Source organism: Phyllobates terribilis, unplaced genomic scaffold (assembly GCF_046119375.1).
Source record: "Phyllobates terribilis strain yellow unplaced genomic scaffold, ASM4611937v1 Scaffold_9__5_contigs__length_417890890, whole genome shotgun sequence".
Classification (NCBI taxonomy): Eukaryota; Metazoa; Chordata; class Amphibia; order Anura; family Dendrobatidae; genus Phyllobates; species Phyllobates terribilis.
Window position 1 is genome coordinate 390,798,467 of NW_027362769.1, and position 20,473 is coordinate 390,818,939.

General features: G+C 46.7%; 1 protein-coding gene across 1 annotated transcript; it reads left to right on the plus strand.

Annotated features, from left to right (window-relative positions):
• The first annotated feature begins 14,450 nt into the window (after positions 1 to 14,450).
• Positions 14,451 to 19,737, plus strand: SPNS1 (SPNS lysolipid transporter 1, lysophospholipid). The gene is made up of 13 exons (XM_073648687.1): positions 14,451 to 14,605; positions 15,164 to 15,423; positions 16,110 to 16,175; positions 16,409 to 16,545; positions 16,908 to 17,059; positions 17,138 to 17,207; positions 17,293 to 17,435; positions 17,513 to 17,656; positions 17,993 to 18,182; positions 18,258 to 18,323; positions 18,397 to 18,495; positions 18,704 to 18,875; positions 19,245 to 19,737. Exons 2-13 carry the CDS (start codon positions 15,189 to 15,191, stop codon positions 19,337 to 19,339), a joined length of 1,569 nt encoding a protein of 522 aa, XP_073504788.1. The 5' UTR covers positions 14,451 to 14,605; positions 15,164 to 15,188; the 3' UTR covers positions 19,340 to 19,737.
• Positions 19,738 to 20,473: the final 736 nt, after the last annotated feature.

Below are 20,473 nucleotides of genomic sequence, written 5' to 3' on the forward strand. Positions count from 1 at the left end.
ATGAAACGTCCAGGATAATTTTTTCTCCACTATGTATGCTGAGACTTTCTGTCGGTACAGAGTGTACATGGTGGCGGTGTAATTCTCGTAATGCTGAGAGAGAAGGATGTCCAGAATTTGTCAAACTCACCCTCTGGAAGTAAGCATTCAGATCCATTGTGTGGCAAATGTCCTGGAACATAATATAGCTACACAATTATTACTATTGCAGGCAAAATAAATATAGCGGCTATAATACTGCCCCCAATGTGCAAGAATATAACTACTATAATACTGCCCCCTATGTACAAAATTATAACTACTACAATATTGCTCCTATGTACAAGAATATAACTACTATAATACTGCCCCTATGTACAAGAATATAACTACTATAATACTGCTCCTATGTACAAGAATATAACTACTATAATATTGCCTTATGTGCAAGAATATAACTACTATAATACTGCTCCCTATATACAAGAATATAACTACTATAATACTGCCCCTATGTACAATAAACATAACTACTATAATACTGCTCCCTATGTACAAGAATATAACTACTATAATAGTGCTCCTATGTACAAGAATATAAGTACTATAATACTGCTCCTATGTACAAGAATATAACTACTATAATACTGCCCCTATGTACAAGAATATAACTACTATAATACTGCTCCTATGTACAAGAATATAACTACTATAATACTGCTCCTATGTAGAAGAATATAACTACTATAATACTGCCCCTATGTACAAGAATATAACTACTATAATACTGCTCCTATGTACAAGAATATAACTACAATAATACTGCTCCTATGTACAAGAATATAACTACTATAATACTGCTCCTATGTACAAGAATATAACTGCTAAAATACTTCTATGTACAAGAATATAACTACTATAATACTACCCCTTATGTACAAGAATATAACTACTATAATACTGCCCCCTATGTACAAGAATATAACTACTATAATACTGCTCCTATGTACAAGAATATAACTGCTAAAATACTTCTATGTACAAGAATATAACTACTATAATACTACCCCTTATGTACAAGAATATAACTACTATAATACTACCCCTTATGTACAGGAATATAACTACTATATAACTATAACTCCATTGTGTGGCAAGAGTCCTGTAACATAATATAGCTACACAATTATTACTATTGCAGGCAAAATAAATATAGCTGCTATAATACTGCCCCCAATGTACAAGAATATAACTACTATAATACTACCCCTTATGTACAATAATATAACTAGTATAATATTGCCCCTATGTACAAGAATATAACTACTATAATACTGCTCCTATGTACAAGAATATAACTAATATAATACTGCCCCTATGTACAAAAATACAACTACTATAATACTACCCCTATGTAAAAGAATATAACTACTATAATACTGTTCCTGTGCACAAGAATATAAATACTATAATACTGCCCCTATGTACAAGAATATAACTAGTCTACTACTGCCATGATGTACAAGAATATAACTATTAACAGGCTTGGACTTGCCCACAGAAGTACAGGAGAATCCACTGGTGAGCCACCACAAGTGTGACATATATTGAAGAATTAGACCTGAATTGAACCTGAAGGGAACTGAAGAAAAACTGCATACGCAGTCAAAATAAACAATGTTTCTGTTTGTATTCACTCCCTCCCCTATAATCCTCCACTTTCTACTAACCCCCCTTATCCCTACACCTAAAATGAACTGGTCATCTCTCCCTCCATCCTCCCCATCCATCTCACCTCCTCCTCAGAACTATTCCTCAACATACGATCCTGTGTCTCCAAACACAGACAGCCACCTCATGGCCTCTCCTGCTCCCATCTGCTAACACTTTTCCTGCTCCTTCTGACTGCCGGCGATATCTCTCCAAATCCTGGCCCTCCTCAACACATCCCCACATTCATTTTCGCATCCTATCCACGATCTGTCACAAACTCTCGCAACCTTTCATATCTTATATCCATGCCCCCAGCCCCCACTTCCCCAGTCCCACTAACAGGAGCTCTATGGAACGCTTGGTCCGTCTGCAACAAACTCTCCTACATCCATGATTTTTTCATCACTAACAAACTTTCCTTCCTCGCCATCACTGAAACCTGGCTCACCCCCTCTGACACGGCCTCTCCAGCTACACTTTCGTATGGTGGATTCCATCTTTCTCACACACCCCACTCCAATGGCAAACATGGTGGAGGAGTAGGTTTTCTCCTGTCAGATAACTGCTCCTTCACCCATATCCCCTGCCACCCTCCATTGCTCTCCCCTTTTTTGAGGAGCATTCTATGTGCTTGTATTCCTCCTCCAACCTCCAACTAGCCATCATTTACCGCCCCCACCAAAGGGCCAGCCACCACTTTCTTCGACCACTTCACCACCTGGCTACTTCATTTCCTTTTCGCTGACATCCCCACTATCATCATGGGTGACTTCAACATCACCATTGACACGTCCCACCCATCTGTCTCTAAGATTCTGTCCCTCATTTCCTCCTTCGGTCTTGCTCAATGGTCTTCTGCCCCCACTCTCAAAGATGGCCACACACTGGACCTCATCTTCACTCGCCTGAGTCACCTATCTAACTTCTCTAACTCTCCTCTCCCCCTGTCTGACCACAAACTACTTACATTCTCTTCCCTCTCCTCTCCAGGTGCACAATCCCCACTCCACAAACTTGCACACCCTCGCAGAAATATCAAACACCTTGACCTACACTCACTCTCTGAATCCCTCCTCCCTCTCACAGACATAAGTTCCTTACACAATACAGATGCTGCTGCCACTTATAGACACCACAACACGTGCAGCTCTCAATTCAGTCGCTCTCTCACACATACCAAAGCTCGCACACTCAACAGACAACCCTGGCACACCAACCTGACTAAAGAACTGTGAAGGGCCTCCAGGGTTGCTGAGCGGAGATGGAAAAGGTCCCACTCCAATGAGCACTTCATCGCATTCAAACAGTCCCTCACTTCTTTCAGATCCACTTACTGCAGCAAAACCAACTTACTTCTCATCTCTCATATCCTTTCTGTCTCACAGCCCTAAACAGCTATTCAACACTTTCAATTCTCTCCTTCATCCCCCAGCACCTCCTCCCTCTCCTCTCATCTCAGCCTTAGACTTTGCCTCATTCTTCAAGCAGAAGATTGACACCATCAGACAAAGCTTTTGTCTAAAGTCCCTACAGCCCCTCCTCATATTTACTCAACCCTCCTCCTCCAAAACCAGTTTCTCCACCATTATGGACAATGAAGTTTCCTCTCTACTCTCTAAATCACACCTCACCACCTGTGAACTTGACCCAATCCCGTCCCACCTCATCTCTAGCCTCACCACAATCTTCATTCCAACCATAACCCACCTTTTCAACCTGACACTAACAACCGGTGTCTTCCCCTCATGCTTAAAACATGCCTCGATCACACCTATCCTCAAAAAGCCCTCCCTTGACCCAACCTCCCTGACTAGCTATCACCCCATATCACTTCTCCACTATGGCTCAAAACTACTGGAACAGCACGTCCATTGTGAACTGTCTTCCCACTTTTCCTCCTGCTCCCTCTTTGACCTCTAGCAATCTGGCTTCCGACCGCATCACTCCACTGAAACTGCCGTGACTAAAGTCTCCAACGAAGTACTAACTGCCAAATCTAAGAGACACTACTCTGTCCTCTTCCTCCCGGATCTGTCATCTGCGTTTGACACAGTGGATCATTCCCTATTACTACAGACTCTCTCATCTCTCGGCATCACAGACTTGGCCCTATCTTGGATCTCTTCATACCTAACAGACCAGACATTCAGTGTCTCCCACTCACACATCACCTCCTCATCTCGCCCCCTATCTGTCAGTGTCCCCCAAGGTTCAGTCCTATGACCCCTCCTCTTCTCCATCTACATCTACAACTTCAGCCTGGGACAGGCTCATAGAGTCCCATGGCTTTCAGTATCACCTCTATGCTGATGACACACAGATCTACCTCTCTGGACCCCATATCTCCTCCCTACTAACCAGAATCCCACAATGTATGTCTGCTATTTCATCCTTCTCTGCCAGATTTCTAAAACTTAACATGGATAAAACTGAATTCATCATCTTTCCCCCATGTCACTCAACCCCCCCACCTGACCTATCCATCATAGTCAATGGCTGCCCACTCTCCCCAGTCCCGCAAGCTCGCTGCCTCGGGGTAACCCTGGACTCTGATCTCACCTTCAAACCACATATCCAAGCCCTTTCCACTTCCTGCCAACTCCAACTCAAAAATATCTCCCGGATCCAAACATTCCTCAACCACTAATCTAAAAAAACACTAGTGCACGCCCTCATCATCTCCCGCCTCGAGTACTGCATCCTCCAGCTCTGTGGCCTCCCTTCCAACACTCTTGCACCCCTCCAATCTATCCTAAATTCTGCTGCCCGACTAGTCCACCTGTCCCCCCGCTATTCCCCGACCTTTCCTCTCTGTCAATCCCTTCACTAGCTCCCCATTACCCAGAGACTCCAGTTCAAAACCCTAACCATGACATACAAAGCCATGCACAACCTGTCTCCTTCATACATCTGTGACCTAGTCTCCCGGTACATACCCGCACGCAACCTCCAATCCTCACAAGATCTCCTTCTCTACTCCCCTCTCATCTCCTCTTCCCACAATCACCCCAACTCTGGAACTCTCCACCCCAACACATCAGACTCTCGCCTACCGTGCAAACGTCCAAAAGGAACCTGAAGACCCACCTCTTCCGACAAGCCTACAACCTGCAGTAACCACCATTCCACCATACCGCTGCACAACCAGCTCTACCCTCACCTACTATATCTTCACCCATCCCTTGTAGATTGTGAGCCCTCACGAGCAGGGTCCTCTCTCCTCCTGTATCAGTCAGCGACTTGTATTGTTCAAATTATTGTAATTGTTTGTGCTATGTATACCCCTTTCACATGTAAAGCTCCATGGAATAAATGGCGCTATAATAATAAATAATAATATGAGCAGACAAATCTTGTAGAAGACTTGGCACTTAGGTAAATATTGGAAGAAGATAATTTTATTGTTGCAGGCAATTCAAAATAAAGAAGACATTTCGGTCATATAATGACCTTCATCAGTCAGACAGATTGCAGTATGCACAAGGATACAGGCAATAACGAATGCTCTGGATAAGCAGCATGTGCTGCGGCAGTGAGTGGACGCCATTCTTGACTAATGAAGGTCATTATATGACCGAAACGTCTTCTTTATTTTGGATTGCCTGCACACAATAAAATTATCTTCTTCCAACATTTACCTGACTGCCAAGTTTTCTACAAGATTTACATGGGATAGGATCCTACTCGGGCACCATCCACAGGAGTGCCGTAATTACTATTCTATGGACAAAGGAGGCATCTTATTTATCTAAGAATCTGCCCAGTTCATTGTTATATACATTTGTGATTGAGGATAATGTCACATTTGCATGTAGCTGAAAAGTGCGGCCCTGGAGTTGGTTACTGGTGGGCCCTTGACACCCCAGTCCGACACCGTTAGTCCAGAGTATTTTAATAAAGCTTTTGTTTAATATATTTTTCCCCTTTTAACATGGGCAGTATGACTTTATACATGTATATATGTGAGTCTAGGCTCCTGCATATACCAGTAGATATTATCTTACATGAGTTATCTTGTGTCCCCAGAACTCCCGGTTAGTCAGGTTTCCTGATCTGTTCCTCTCCTTCCTGCTTTGCCGATTTCTATCTTTCAGCTACATTACTACAGAGCGGAGTTGCGTCACAGCTATATATATGCCCGAGGGTGGGATACAAGTGATGTCGTAGCTGTATATACACTGGCGGACACAGACAGAAAAGGGCCCACATGCAAGAACAATATAAGGGCCCTTTGCAGCCCAAGAGCTCCTAAAAATGCAAAATTTCACCTGCTTTGAAGGTAGAAATGTGATCCCTATCTGTCCCTGTGCGGTCGCACAGATTGTACCAATGATATGTCCACCCCTGTGTATATATGCCCGACGGTGGGATACAAGCTGTGTTGTAGCTGTACAGAAGTCCCCATGTGTCCCAGATCACCCACCTTCAAAAGTTCCTGCAGGATGTGGAAACTTGTGGGTGAAGAGTAGTCCTATGACTTCCACATGTACAGTACAGAGTTCACATGTGCAGATAAAGATCAGAGCAAGTTTATAGTAGGACGTTTTCTACTAGACGGTTATTGAGCTGCTACAGTGGTGTGAAAAATTATTTTCCCCCTTCCTGATTTCTTATTCTTATGCATGTTTGTCACTTAAATGTTTCAGATCACAAAACAAATGTAAATATTAGACAAATATAACACAGGTAACCATGAAATGCAGTTTTTAAATAAAGGTCTTTATTATTAATGATAAAAGAAATCCAAACCTATAGGGTCCTGTATGAAAAAGTGATTGCCCCCAAACCTAAGAACTGGTTGGGCTCTTAGCAGCAACAACTGCAATCAAGCGTTTGCGATAACTGGCAATGAGTCTTTTACAATGCTCTGGAGGAATTTTGGCTTACTCTTCTTCTTCCTTCCTTCTTCCTTCCTCATAATTCTGCCACATTGGAGGGTTTCCACCATGAACCACCTTTTTAAGGCCATGCCACAGCATCTCAATCGGATTAAGGTCAGGACTTTGAATAGTTCACTCCAAAGTCTTCATTTTGTTTTTCTTAAGCCATCCAGAGGTAGACTTGCTAGTGTGTTTTTGGATCATTGTCCTGCTGCAAAACTCAAGTGCTCTTCAGCTTGAGGTCACGAACAGATGGCCGAACATTATCCTTCAGAATTTTTTGGTAGACAGCAGAATTCATGGTTCCATTTATCTCAGCAAGTCTTCCAGGTCCTGAAGCAGCAAAACATCCCCAGGCCATCACACTACCACCACCATATTTTACTGTTGGTATGATGTTTCTTTTCTGAAATGCTGTGTTACTTCTGTGCCAGATGTAATGGGACATACACCTTCCAAAAAGTTCAACTTTTGTCTCGACAGTGCACAGTGTATTCTCTCAAAAGTCTTGACTATCATCAACATGTTTTCTGGTAAAACTGAGACGAGTTTTTATGTTAATTTTGCTCAGCAGTGGTTTTCGTCTTGGAACTCTGCCATTCATGCCATTTTTGCCCAGTCTCTTTCTTATGGTGGAGTCATGAAAAACTGACTGAGGCAAGTGAGGCCTGCACTTCTTTGGATGTTGTTGTGGTTTTTTTTGTGACCTCTTGGATGAGTCGTCGCTGCGCTCTTGGGGTAATTTTGGTCAGCCGGCCACTCCTGGGAAGGTTCACCACTGTTCCATGTTTTCACAATTTGTGAATAATGGCTATCACTGTGGTTCGCTGGAGTCCCAAAGCTTTAGAAATGGCTTTGTCATCTTTTCCAGACTGATAGTTCTCAATTACTTTGTTTCTCATTCGTTTTTGAGGTTTTTTTTGGATAGCAGCATGATGTTTAGCTTTTGAAGATCTTTTAGTGTATTTCACTTTGTCAGGCAGGACCTATTTAAGGGATTTCTTGATTGAGAACAGGTGTGGCAGTAATCAGGCCTGTGTGTGGCTAGGAAAATTAAACTCAGCTTCCTAAAGATGTGATAAACCACAGTTAATTTATGTTTTAAGGGGGTAGGGGCAGGGGCGGAACTACCGCCCGTGCAGCCGGTTCATTGAACGGGGGCCCCGAGGGAGAGGGGGCCCCTCCAGCCTCCAGCAGGGCCGCCATCAGGGCATGACTGCCCTGACTCCAGTATGGGGCCCGGCCGGTAGGGGCCCCCTCGGGGGCCCCCCTCTTGTGCGTCTCTCTCCTCATGGGGCCCCCGGCCCCATGCTATGCGCCGGATCCGGGACATTTCAGCGCTGAGCTGCGCTGTTGCAGCAGCGCCTTCATGATTCCCCTGACTTCCGGTCATGTGACGGTGCCGTCACATGGCCGGAAGTCAGGAGAACCTGCTGTCAGTGATTTGGACGAGCGCCAGGATTCTGCAGGGATCGCATGGGGGTAAGTATAACAAGTTTTATTTTTTTTAAAATACAATTAACTAGGAGTGGAGAGATGGGAGATGAACATGTGTGTGTGTGTGTGTGTGTGGGGGGGAGATGGGAGATGCACATGTGTGTGTGTGGGGGGGGGATGGGAGATGCACATGTGTGTGGGGGGGGAGATGGGAGATGCACATGTGTGTGGGGGGGAGATGGGAGATGCACATGTGTGTGTGGGGGGAGATGGGAGATGCACATGTGTGGGGGGGGAGATGGGAGATGCACATGTGTGTGGGGGGGAGATGGGAGATGCACATGTGTGTGGGGGGGGAGATGGGAGATGCACATGTGTGTGGGGGGGAGATGGGAGATGCACATGTGTGTGGGGGGGAGATGGGAGATGCACATGTGTGTGGGGGGGAGATGGGAGATGCACATGTGTGTGTGGGGGGAGATGGGAGATGCACATGTGGTGGGGGGGATGGGAGATGCACATGTATGTGGGGGGGGATGAGAGAGGTGCACATGTGGTGGAGGGGGATGAGAGAGGTGCACATGTGGAGGGGGATGAGGGAGGGGCACATGTGGGGGAGGGGGATGAGAGAGGGGCACATGTGGGGGAGGGGGACGAGAGGGGCACATGTGGGGGAGGGGGATGAGAGAGGGGCACATGTGGGGGAGGGGGTGAGAGATGTGCACATGGGGGGGGATGTGAGCTGCACATGGGGGGGTTTGAGAGCTGCACATGGGGGAATTGGGAGTAGGGGGATAATGAGCTGCACATAACGAATGTGGGGTGGGGGAGAGTAAATGATAAATGATGATGGGGTGGGGAGAGCACGGACATGATATAATGAATTGGGGCAGGGGGTGCATGTAAATATTGAATGCGGGGAGCAGGAAGTATAGAGTAGGGGGCGTTGCGGATGCAGGAGTGTGACTGGTAACAAATTGGCGGAAAGAGTAGAGGTTCTAATTAAATTATATATTAAGTGCCTATTTACAGTTAATGGGGGCACAGTGGTGGATTACAATTTATATTTGGAATGGTAGGTTGCATAATAACTAACCATATATTGATGGTGGATGCACGTCTGTATTCAGCTGCGTAATGTAGAAGTTGGGGAATGTGCTCTAGATAACTGTGTTATTTTATGCAGAGACGAGTCCTGGCTGGAAGACGTGATGGCGGTCTGTGCTGGATGAAGGAGAAAAGCGAAGATGAAGGACTTCACCTAGAGACGTCACCGGTGAGTCAGTCTATTACATGTACACTGTGTATAATGTCACTGGTGATCACTGTATTACCTGTACACTGACACTATATACAGAGCTCCTGTGTATAATGTCACTGGTGATCACTGTATTACCTGTACACTGACACTATATACAGAGCTCCTGTGTATAATGTCACTGATGATCACTGTATTACCTGTACACTATATACAGAGCTCCTGTGTATAATTTCACTGGTGATCACTGTATTACCTGTACACTGACACTATATACAGAGCTCCTGTGTATAATTTCACTGGTGATCACTAGATTACCTGGACACTTACGTTATACATACCATGTATAGAGCTCCCGTGTATAATGACACTTATGGTAATATTAGTAATGTGGTGGTAATATTCGTAATTTAGTGGTAATATGTGGTCTGGTCATGGTGTGGCAGTTTTTCTCCCTTCTGTGTGGTATTATTCAGTCACTATGTTGTGGTAATATGTGGTCTGGTCATGGTGTGGCGGTATTCCCTGTATGTGGTATTATTGGTCATTTAAAAAAAAAATGTATATGACACATTCCCTTAAAGAAAACTAAATAAAAATATATCTAAAAAGAGTATTGGATATTTTAAGAAAATTTTAATAGGTTAGAGTAGGGCCCGCCCAGAAGAGTCTACCTTATCGTGGTGGCGGCTTTAAAAATCTTTTGGCCAAAACAAAAGCTGATGGCTATGTATGTGGCGCCGTCACATGGCCGAACGTCAGGAGAACCTGGTGGCAGCGACGTGGACGAGCGCCAGGATTCTGCAGGGATTGCATGGGGGTAAGTATAACAAGTTTTATTTTTTTTAAATACAATTAATTAACTAGGAGTGGGGGGAATCAGAGATGCACGGGGGGGATGAGAGATGCACATGGTGGGGGTGAGAGATGCACATGGGGGGGTGAGAGATGCACATGGGGGGGTGAGAGATGCACATGGGGGGTGAGAGATGCACATGGGGGGGTGAGAGATGCACATGGGGGGGTGAGAGATGCACATGGGGGGGTGAGAGATGCACATGGGGGGGATGAGAGATGCACATGGGGGGGATGAGAGATGCACATGGGGGGGATGAGAGATGCACATGGGGGGATGGGAGATGCACATGGGGGGGATGAGAGATGCACGGGGGGTGAGAGCTGCACATGGGTGGGATGAGAGCTGCACATGGGGGGGTGAGAGATGCACATGGGGGGTTATGTTTACATAACTTTGTTGCCTTATGAAGGGCAGGGGGGGCCCCCCAAAATTTCTTGCACAGGGGCCCACTACAGTCTGTGTCCGCCCCTGGGTAGGGGGCAATCACTTTTTCACACAGGGCCCTGTAGGTTTGGATTTCTTTTTCCCTTAATAATAAAGACTTTCATTTATAAATTGCATTTTGTGGTTACTTGTGTTATCTTTGTCTAATATTTAAATTTGTTTTGTGATCTGAAACATTTAAGTGACAAACATGCAAAAGAATAAGAAATCAGGAAGGGGGCAAACACTTTTTCACACCACTGTACATGATCACTGTTTTCCTACCAAGCCCCTTCCTAACTTCACATATAATGCATCCTGGTGCTACAAGAGAAATGTGTCTAAGCAGGGATAGACTTTGCTCTCAGCATTTTTTACAATTAGGTCCTTCTCTCCTTCGATGGGAGGATATACAGTGCTTTGAAAAAAGTCTTCATACCTTGTGAACTTTTGCACATTTTTTTCAAGCTACACCCACAAACTTAAATGTGTTTTATTGGGATTTTATGTGATACCAACACTAGGTACAAATATTTGTGATGTGTAAAGGAAATGATAAAGGGTTTTCTAATAATTTTACAAGTATAGATCTGAGAATTTTGAGGTGCATTTGTATTCAGCCCCTGAGTCAGTACTTTGTAGGACCACCTTTCTCTGTAGTTACTGCAGCAGTCTTTTGGGGTCTGTCTCTCCCAGCTCCCAGGTGACATTTTTTCCCTTCTTCTTTGCACCATCCATTGTAGCTCTGGCAGGATGTTTAGGGTCGTTGTCCTGCTGGAAGGTGAACCTACACCCCAGTCTCAAGTCTTTTGTAGCCTTTAACAGGTTTTCCTACAGGACTGCACTTTATTTACTGTAGCTCTATCTTAAAACTGGGTGAGAAACAGTCAAACTCTTCTACAAAAGTGAAGTTGTGGAAGACAGTTCCATCTCCACCTGGACTTATAATAATAATGATGCACACACCAGACTACACAACAAAAGTAAGCAGACAACTTATGGACACAAGCTACTACACAAAATTGAGTCTGACCCTACACAGGACTTCTACAAGGAACTAAACAGCTATCAGCTATCTGACAACTCCAAAAGAGCAGATGACCTGATACCAGGGAGTCCAACAATAGGGACAATCAACTTCCCAAAATCCACAAAGAGGGTGTTCTTAGACCCCTGGTAAAGGATACACCCAGCTACATTTAGGACACAACTGACCTATTGAATAAACTAGCAGCAATAAGTCCTCGATCAGAAGAAACCATCCTGGCCACCATGGATGTGGAATCTTTGTACTCTAATATTAATCTCACACCAGGATGGATTAAATGCCTGAAAAATCTTCATGGAAAATACAGGAATTGATGCTGATTCTGTGGTGAAACTTACAAAACTCATCTTCACCCATAATTATTTTTCATTTGACAACACATATTTACAGGAGATGGTACAGATGGGAAGTAACATGGCTCAACAACATGCAAATCTTTTCATGGCCAAGCTGGAAGGTGACTTTCTGTCCTCTTATCCTATCAGGCCTCTTGCCTATCAACGTTACACTGACAATATTTTAATCATCTGAAAGGAGTCTGAGCAGCTGAAGACGCCAGTCCAAGGCTCCATTCTTTTTCCCCTGTTGCGGTTCCTCAGGGTTCAGGCCTAAGCCCCCTCCTCTTTCCCTTACTGTTGGGGTTTCTCAGAGTTCAGTCCTAGGCCCCCTCCTCTTACTGTTGGGGTTTCTCAGGGTTCAGTCCTAGGCCTCCTCCTCTTACTGTTGGGGTTCTTCAAGGCTCAGTCCTACGCCCTTCCTTTTACTGTTGGGGTTCTTCAGGGCTCAGTCCTAGGCTCCCTCCTCTTCCCCTTACTGTTGGGGTTCTTCAAGGCTCAGTCCTAGGCTCCCTCCTATTACTGTTGCGGTTCTTCAATGCTCACTCCTAGGCCCCTCCTTTTACTGTTGGGGTTCTTCAGGGTTCAGTCCTAGGCTCCCTCCTCTTCACCTTACTGTTGGGGTCCCTCAATGCTCAGTCCTAGGCTCCCTCTTCTTACTGTTGGGGTTCTTCAAGGCTCAGTCCTAGGCCCCCACCTCTTCCTGTCGGGGTTCCTCAAGGCTCAGTCCTAGGCTCCCTCTTCTCTCTATAGGCCACCCCTATTGGACAATCCATCATCAGATTTGGTTTTCAGTACCATCTCTATGCTGATGACACCTATTTATACACCTCTTCTCCTGATATCACTCCCCATTACTACAAAATACCAGTGACTGTCTGTCGGCTGTCTCTAACACCACGTCCTCTCTCTAGCTGACACTGAATCTCTCCAAAACTGATCTTGTGTTTCTCCCCTCTACTAACCTACCTATACCTGACATTGCAATTGCCTTGGATAATTCAACCATTACTCTCCAGCAGTACACTCGCTGTCTTGGGGTTATATTTGACACAGATCTTTCCTTTACTCCCTATGTCCGATCACTTGCTCGTGTCACCTGCATGTCAAAAACATCTCGAAACTTTTCTCACCTTTGAGAAACTCTTACTGTCGCTCTTATTCACTATCATCTGGACTACTTGCAACTCTCTTCTGATTGGTCTTACCAAATTTTCTCCTCTCCAATCCGTCCTGAATCTGGCAACCAGGGTCGTATTTCTATCCAGCTGCTACAGCGATTCCTCCACCCTGTGCCAGTCATTACACTGGTTACCCATCCGCTACAGAATACAATACAAACTCATCTCTCTCACCCACGAAGCTCTTCACAGTTCTGCACCGCCTTATATCTTCTCTCTCATCTCTGTCTATCGCCCTACACGTGCCCTCCGTTCTGCAACTGACCTAAGACTAACATCCTCTGTAGTCTGAATCTCGCACCTCCGTCTCCCAGACTTCTCTTGTGCTGCGCCAGTTCTCTGGAATGCTGTACCCCAGACAATCCGATTAATACCTAGCCACAACATTTTTAAGTGTGCTCTAAAACCACATCTCTTTAGACAGGCCCATCACCTCAATTCTCCAACATAACCCTCTTTTGTTCCCGCTTCCTACATTTTCGTGACTCTGGTCCCTCCCGTCATCTGTGTCCACCTCCTCCGATAGCACTTGGTGACTGTACTTAGATACCGATCACGGATCATGAAGATACAGAACAATATAATAGAGACGTCCCTGGACCAGAAGCCAATGGACCGTCCGACATAGCTTAAAGGGGTCGTCCACTGCTCAGACATCCCCTTATACTCACCTCCGGTGCTACTTTTTCCTATGACGTGACCACATGACGCTCTCGAGCGGCACTTGATACCTTTAGGGGCCCCTATAAGTGTTTTATCGATAGTTTGAGGGAAGAACTGGAGATAAAAAGCCTAAACTCCATCCTTTGTTGTCCCGGATGAGTATTTACAGCACTTATCATGCGTTATAAACGCTTTTCTGCTGGGTCGCTATGGTAACGGCGTTGATAACATTGATATATTTTTAGTTCTACGTCTTTCGCTCACTTAAAATATTTTTCCACTTTTCTGTGGTGGAATCACAGCACTGCCCGCGGGGCTCACTGCTGCTCTTCTGCGCATGTCTCTTGTCACTAACTCACTGCTGCTCTTCTGCGCATGTCTCTTGTCACTAACTCACTGCTGCTCTTCTGCGCATGTCTCTTGTCACTAACTCACTGCTGCTCTTCTGCGCATGACATGTCACCTGTTGGTCGCCAGGAACAGCTTCAGTCTGAGCTACTATAGATAACTCCGCCCCTCTTCGTACGTCACCGCCCAGACCCCGCCTTCTGTGCTGGAGGAAAACAGGAGCTAGGCGGAGGCATTTGTAGAGTCACGTGGGCGTCACTGAAGCCGCTGATTGGATATTTACAGCTATCAAGCGTTTACGGATCTGCGCAGCATCACGTGGTCACACTGACCCCCCCTCTCCCCGGCTGCTGTAGGTGCGTGGTGACGTCAGACGCATACTCGGTCTCAGTCATGTGATCGAAATTGCGGTCATATGACTTGGTAGCCGCACTATGGCGACACAGAAAGGATAAGTGCTGGGCAGAGGAGGACGGCGCCGGTGAGTGCTCCTGGTATCTGGGGCCCCGAGTCTCCCCGGACACTGTTATTACACCGGGAGGGGAATATACTGGCAGGAGCCGAGTACACGTATAGAGGGGGATTACATACATATATAGGGGGTGTAAATGTATATAGGGGGCTATAGAGGGGGAGTACATACATATAGGGGGTGTACATATATGTAGAGGGGGTGTAAATGTATATAGGGTGGCTGTATATGCATATAGGGGGGTTTAGAGGTAGTATATAGGGGGCATAGATAGGTGTATATAGAGGGGGAGTGCATATGTATAGAGGGGTATATAGAGGGGGAGTGTATATGTATAGAGGGGTATATAGAGGGGGAGTGTATATGTATAGAGGGGTATATAGAGGGGGAGTGTATATGTATAGAGGGGGAGTGTATATGTATAGAGGGGTCCCTACAGACACAGGATTGTGATTGCAGGTTTATGGGGGTGATGTGATCCCCTCCCCCTGGTTGTAGTTCGGGGGCCGCTCTACAGCCAGATGTTCCGGTTTTCCTCTCACAATGACGACTTTATTTTGTGTCCAGCGTTTCCAGTCCGGGGGCCAACACGATGATGACCCCTCATGACCTCGCTGACACCGCCCCGTTCCTGACTCAGGCGGACGACGTGGATGAGGTGAACATCGCGGCGCCCCCTCCGCGTGTGCTGGATGAGGAGGACGACGACCCCAACACCCGCGATGTGCACTCCCTGACGGGAATCTCCTACCGGCGCTCGGTCGCCATCGTGGGGATTCTCTTCTACATCAACCTGCTGAATTACATGGATCGCTTCACTGTGGCCGGTAGGTGGGGGAGGGGGCAGATCATTTCTTGCAGGCCAGGTTTACGAGGCTGCCCCCTGTAACCTGTGTATCTGAGGGCTTCTAAACCTGCTCCTCCCCCAGCACCAGGTGCGGACCCTCCTGGTTACAGGATGACAGTGAGTAAACGCTCTAATCTCAGGAGTCTCCTGACCTGGAGCCTTGGACCTTTATACTGATACTTAACAGTTCCCGATATCTAACCCCCTAACAACTCAGCGATTTTTGGCCTCATTTATACTCTTTGCCCCTGCACTTTCCAAAAGTAAAAAAAAAAAAAAAAACTCTACCGTGGGTTATTTTTTTACTAAGCCGACTAAAACAAATATCAGTGTACAATAAGATAAATAAAAAAAAAAAGGAAAAATCTGAATATATTTGGTGTCGTCAAATCTATGGAATATATAAAGTTATTTCGCCCGTCTTTATGGCTCTCCGAAGGAGAAGAGGAACAAAACTAAAACTGAATTTGTCCGCGGAGGGAGGAGGTCTGTGCCGGATCCCTCACCCCCAGATCACTGTGGACGCAGCGGGTTATGCATCCGGTTAGAGGGGCTCTGTGATGGCGTGTGCGGGTCTTTATGCCCCCTCTAGTAATAGCCGGGGACTGCGCTGACTCTCCGGCCCCAGCTGAGCTGATGATGGTTCTTTCCCTTTATTTCTGGCAGGAGTGCTCCCAGACCTAGAGGACGCTTTCCATATCAAGGACGGCTCCTCCGGACTGATACAGACCGGTAAGTGGCAGCGTCGGATCAAGTTTATAACGAGACCAGTCAGCAGGTAGCCTGCTTGTGAATGGTTTCCAGGCAACATAAGATGTGACTGTAAGAGCAAAAAAAGGGGTTGATGCTCTAGCAGGTGGAGGGATCCCTGGCGGGTAGATGTAGATGTAGATGTAGTCAGTAGGGGATGATATCATTTACACCCCCGTTACATGGAGTCTGACCCTTCCACTCTCCCCCACCAGTGTTTATCTGCAGCTACATGGTGCTGGCTCCGGTCTTCGGATATCTCGGCGATCGGTGGAACAGAAAATATATTATTTGCACAGGAATCTCCTTCTGGTCAATCATCACACTGTGCAGCTCCTTCATCCCCGATAAGGTAATGTCCTGCACTTGTCTCTGCTCCCTCCCCGGGTGGTTGTTGTTGCCGGCGCTCCCTCCCCATCTAAATCAGGGGTCCTGAAAGGGTGGATCAGCCCTTATGAGGGTTCTGTCACAGAATAGAAAAACAAGGCTGCTTTCTCCCAGAACAGCTCCACTCCTGACTGCAGTTGATGTGCGGTATTGCAGCTGAGCTTAATTTATCTTAATTTTTTTTTTTTAGAATCCCATTATATTGCACCTTTACATACAATAGATAGATAGATATTGTGTGCGTATATGTATACGTATCGTTCGGTTTTCTTGGTCCTCACAGTATAATTACCGGCAGATTTTCTTCTTTTCCCATCTCTTCTCCAGCACTTTCCCCTTTTCCTGTTGACACGAGGACTGGTTGGAGTCGGGGAGGCGAGTTACTCCACCATCGCCCCCACCATCATTGCCGACCTGTTTGTGGCCGACCAGCGCACCCGCATGCTGTCCGTCTTCTACTTTGCCATTCCAGTCGGCTGGTGAGTGTCCAGTATGAGATTCCAGCACTCGTACAGCTGAGGGTTTGGTGCTCTGTACTGATGCTCTGCCTATTACAGCGGCCTCGGATACATCGCTGGATCCAAGGTGGCGAGCGCCGCCAATAAAGACTGGCACTGGGCTTTACGGGTGAGCGAGGGGCCGGCGGGATTCAGCATACTTGGGGGATGGAATAACCCCCAGAACCTGCAATGTCGTCTCCTCTCTGTGACAGGTCACCCCGGGGCTGGGCCTCATCGCCGTCCTGCTGCTCGTATTCTTTGTGAAGGAGCCGCCCAGAGGAGCCGTGGAGAGGAAAAGCGACAAACCCCTGACCACGACCCCCTGGTTGTCGGATGTGAAGGCACTGCTGAAGAAGTAGGTATTTCCCGTGTAGCGACTCTGCACTGTTACCCCGGTTGTCACTTACACCTCGGGTATCTTTCTCTCTGTAGCCGGAGCTTCATGCTGACTACTTTTGGCTTCACGACGGTGGCCTTTGTAACTGGCGCTCTCGCCCTCTGGGCTCCGACGTTCCTGATGCGTGCACGAGAAGTTCTGTACAAGACGGAGCCACATCAGAATAACTACGACGACAGGTAAATCGATCCTCGCCTGCGATCAGCGTAGTGACCAGGAGCCGCTGACAGTCCTCTCCTGATGTTCCTCGGTGGTACCTACTCCGCACTGATGTGATAAGGTGGAAATATATATCCTGTCTGTATCTGTGTAGACAGGAGCCATTGATCCTCGGGGGAGGGTGGGGGAAAATGTACAGATCCCGTTGCTCCGAGGCAGATGTACATGTTGATCCTGTGATGGGGGCAGGTAGACTTTTGTGGCCAAATCTTAAGAGTAGACCTCAGTCTGGTCAGTCCCCATCGGTGTTTCTCGGGGGTCTCCCGCACTGATCTTTCTGATGCTTCTCCGTGCAGCTTGATCTTCGGTCTGGTCACAGTGGTCACCGGCATCTTGGGAGTTGGAGCCGGAGTGGAGATCAGTAAACGATACCGAAAAGTGAACCCCCGCGCGGACCCGATCGTGTGCGCCTGTGGCATGCTCTGCTCCGCGCCTTTCCTGTACTTGTCCTTGGTTTTCGCAGACTCCAGTCTCGTGGCCACTTATGTAAGTAGCCTCTTTGTATCTCCGGTGCTGCCTCCTTCCGGACGCTGCTCAGTGTTTTTATCTCTTCCTCCGCAGGTTTTTATCTTCATCGGAGAGACCTTGCTGTCCTTAAATTGGGCCATAGTGGCTGACATGGTGCTGGTGAGTGATCCATCATCCTTCCTAGAGGAAAACCCCCATCATGGCTGAAATTATATTTATCCTTTCTTTTTAGTACGTTGTGATCCCCACGAGACGATCCACAGCGGAGGCCTTGCAGATAATGGTGTCCCATCTGCTAGGCGATGCCGGGAGCCCCTACCTCATCGGGGTGGTGAGTCGTAGTCATGGACTTTACTGACAGGATGACTGTGATTTTATAAGCTAGAGGGGAGAATGGTGGGCACAGGTCACAATGTGGTGGTCCCCACCAATGTGGCCATGTTCATCCAGTTGGCTGCAGTGTCATTTTTTAATTGCATTGATGGCACCGGTCACAGGTGGAGTATAACCCTCAGTGTGTCGTTATGTATTGCCCTCAGATATCGGACCGTATGAGCAAAGGACTGCCGGAGACCTCCCTTCTCAAGTTCCGCAGCCTGGAGTACGCCCTCATGATGTGTTCGTTCGTGGGCGCCCTGGGAGGAGGTTTCTTCTTGGCGTCTGCCCTCTTCATCGAGACGGATCGGAAAAAGGCGGAAATGGTGTCAGAAGGTGCGTTGTGTGTACATGCGGGCCTGTGCAGCTCCTCCATGGTGGCCTCCTCTCCTAGTTTATACACTACTCAGGATGTATAGGTCACATCTGTCTTGGCGACTACTTTGTGTTCCTTACTTTACTTTGCATGGATGCGGAGCTCCATCTCCCTCCAGTCAGTGGGTACTGCCCATTACTGCACTAGGAGACCCTATAATTAACTACATCTCCCACAATGCACCACAGTAGAGTTTTGAGAGTTTGCAGAGAAGCAGCAGAATTATGAATACTCCACTCACAACCAGAGCTGCAGTCAAAAATCTCACGTTCTTTACATAAAACTAATAATGGGTACAAAGCACTCACCGATACGGTCTTTACTTCCAGGAATTGTATCTGAGGCGGACGGGATTGAAGACAGAATCGTGGTTCCGAAACGTGGAGGATCCACCAGAGTGCCAGTGTCCAGCGTTCTCGTATGAACCTCTGGTGCCCGGGAGTCACGAGGGACAGAGCCTAGAGATTCCTGCCTGGGACCAGAGATGGAGGGGGTCAAAATTGCCCCTGGCTGCTACTGGCGGGATATGGAGTCGATATGAGTCATCTTGTCTCGTATGTCGCCTGTCACTGATGATGGAGATCCCCCGGCGTGCGGGAGGAAGGAAGAGCGGCTGATGTCCTTGCCATCTCTACTAGTAATCCAGCACCACCGTTGTCTATGCGTATCGGACGGCCGTGCTCACCGCAGAACCTACTCCAGATTTTATGGTTCTTCCTATTTAATTATGGATTTTGCATTCACTTTTTTATTTTTTTGTTTTAAGAATGTGAAATGTTTAAACTTTTTAATGGAAAATACAGATATTTGTTAAGAACAAAACGCCAACCGTCATCCCGAACCCATAATAACAAGAATGGGGTCCCAAGGGGGTTGCGGGAGAGACATGGAGGAAGATGGTACTGGTGGGTAGTTTACACAAGACTCAGTGTTCTTTCTTCCGAGATCTCAGGTCTCTAGTTTTCATCTTTAGAACGTTTTAGTTCTCGGTAATGTATTCGTGGCTCCTGAGTTTGATATGTTTAGACTTAAAAAGGCCAAGTGTCAGCGTCTTTTAAGTTAATATTAGCCCCGTCCCTGGCTCCGGATATCATACCAGTGCTTTATTTGTAGAGTTGGTGTGAATTAGCATGACCCTGGTCTTTGACCCTAACACTAATCTCTGGAACCAGGAGACCCATCTCTCACCTGATGCAATAAATGAGGAATACGGTGGTTCAGAGTCCGTGCTGCCCAAGGATCAAAGGTGAAGCGTGAATGTGGTTTATTATGTCAACGCGTTTCAAGGTCTTCAAACCTCTTCATCAGGACCAAATCACAATGACGACATTGTAATGATAATCAGGAAAAAACCACAATGATAATGTTATCATTACAATGTTGTCATTGTGATTTGGTCCTGATGAAGAGGTTTGAAGACCTTGAAACGTGTTGACATAATAAACCACATTCACGCTACCACCTTTGTACTGTGGGTAGTGCAGACTCTGAACCATCGTATCCCAGTGCTGATCCTGCAGCAGCCCTTACCTGTTTGTGACTGTCACAACCCCCATCT

Coding starts and splice junctions, on each gene's coding strand:
- SPNS1 (XM_073648687.1), top strand. CDS start 15,189: ATGATGACCCCTCATGACCTCGCTGACACCGCCCCGTTCCTGACTCAG. Junction 15,424..16,109: donor GGATCGCTTCACTGTGGCCG/GTAGGTGGGGGA, acceptor TATTTCTGGCAG/GAGTGCTCCCAGACCTAGAG. Junction 18,496..18,703: donor GCCCCTACCTCATCGGGGTG/GTGAGTCGTAGT, acceptor TATTGCCCTCAG/ATATCGGACCGTATGAGCAA.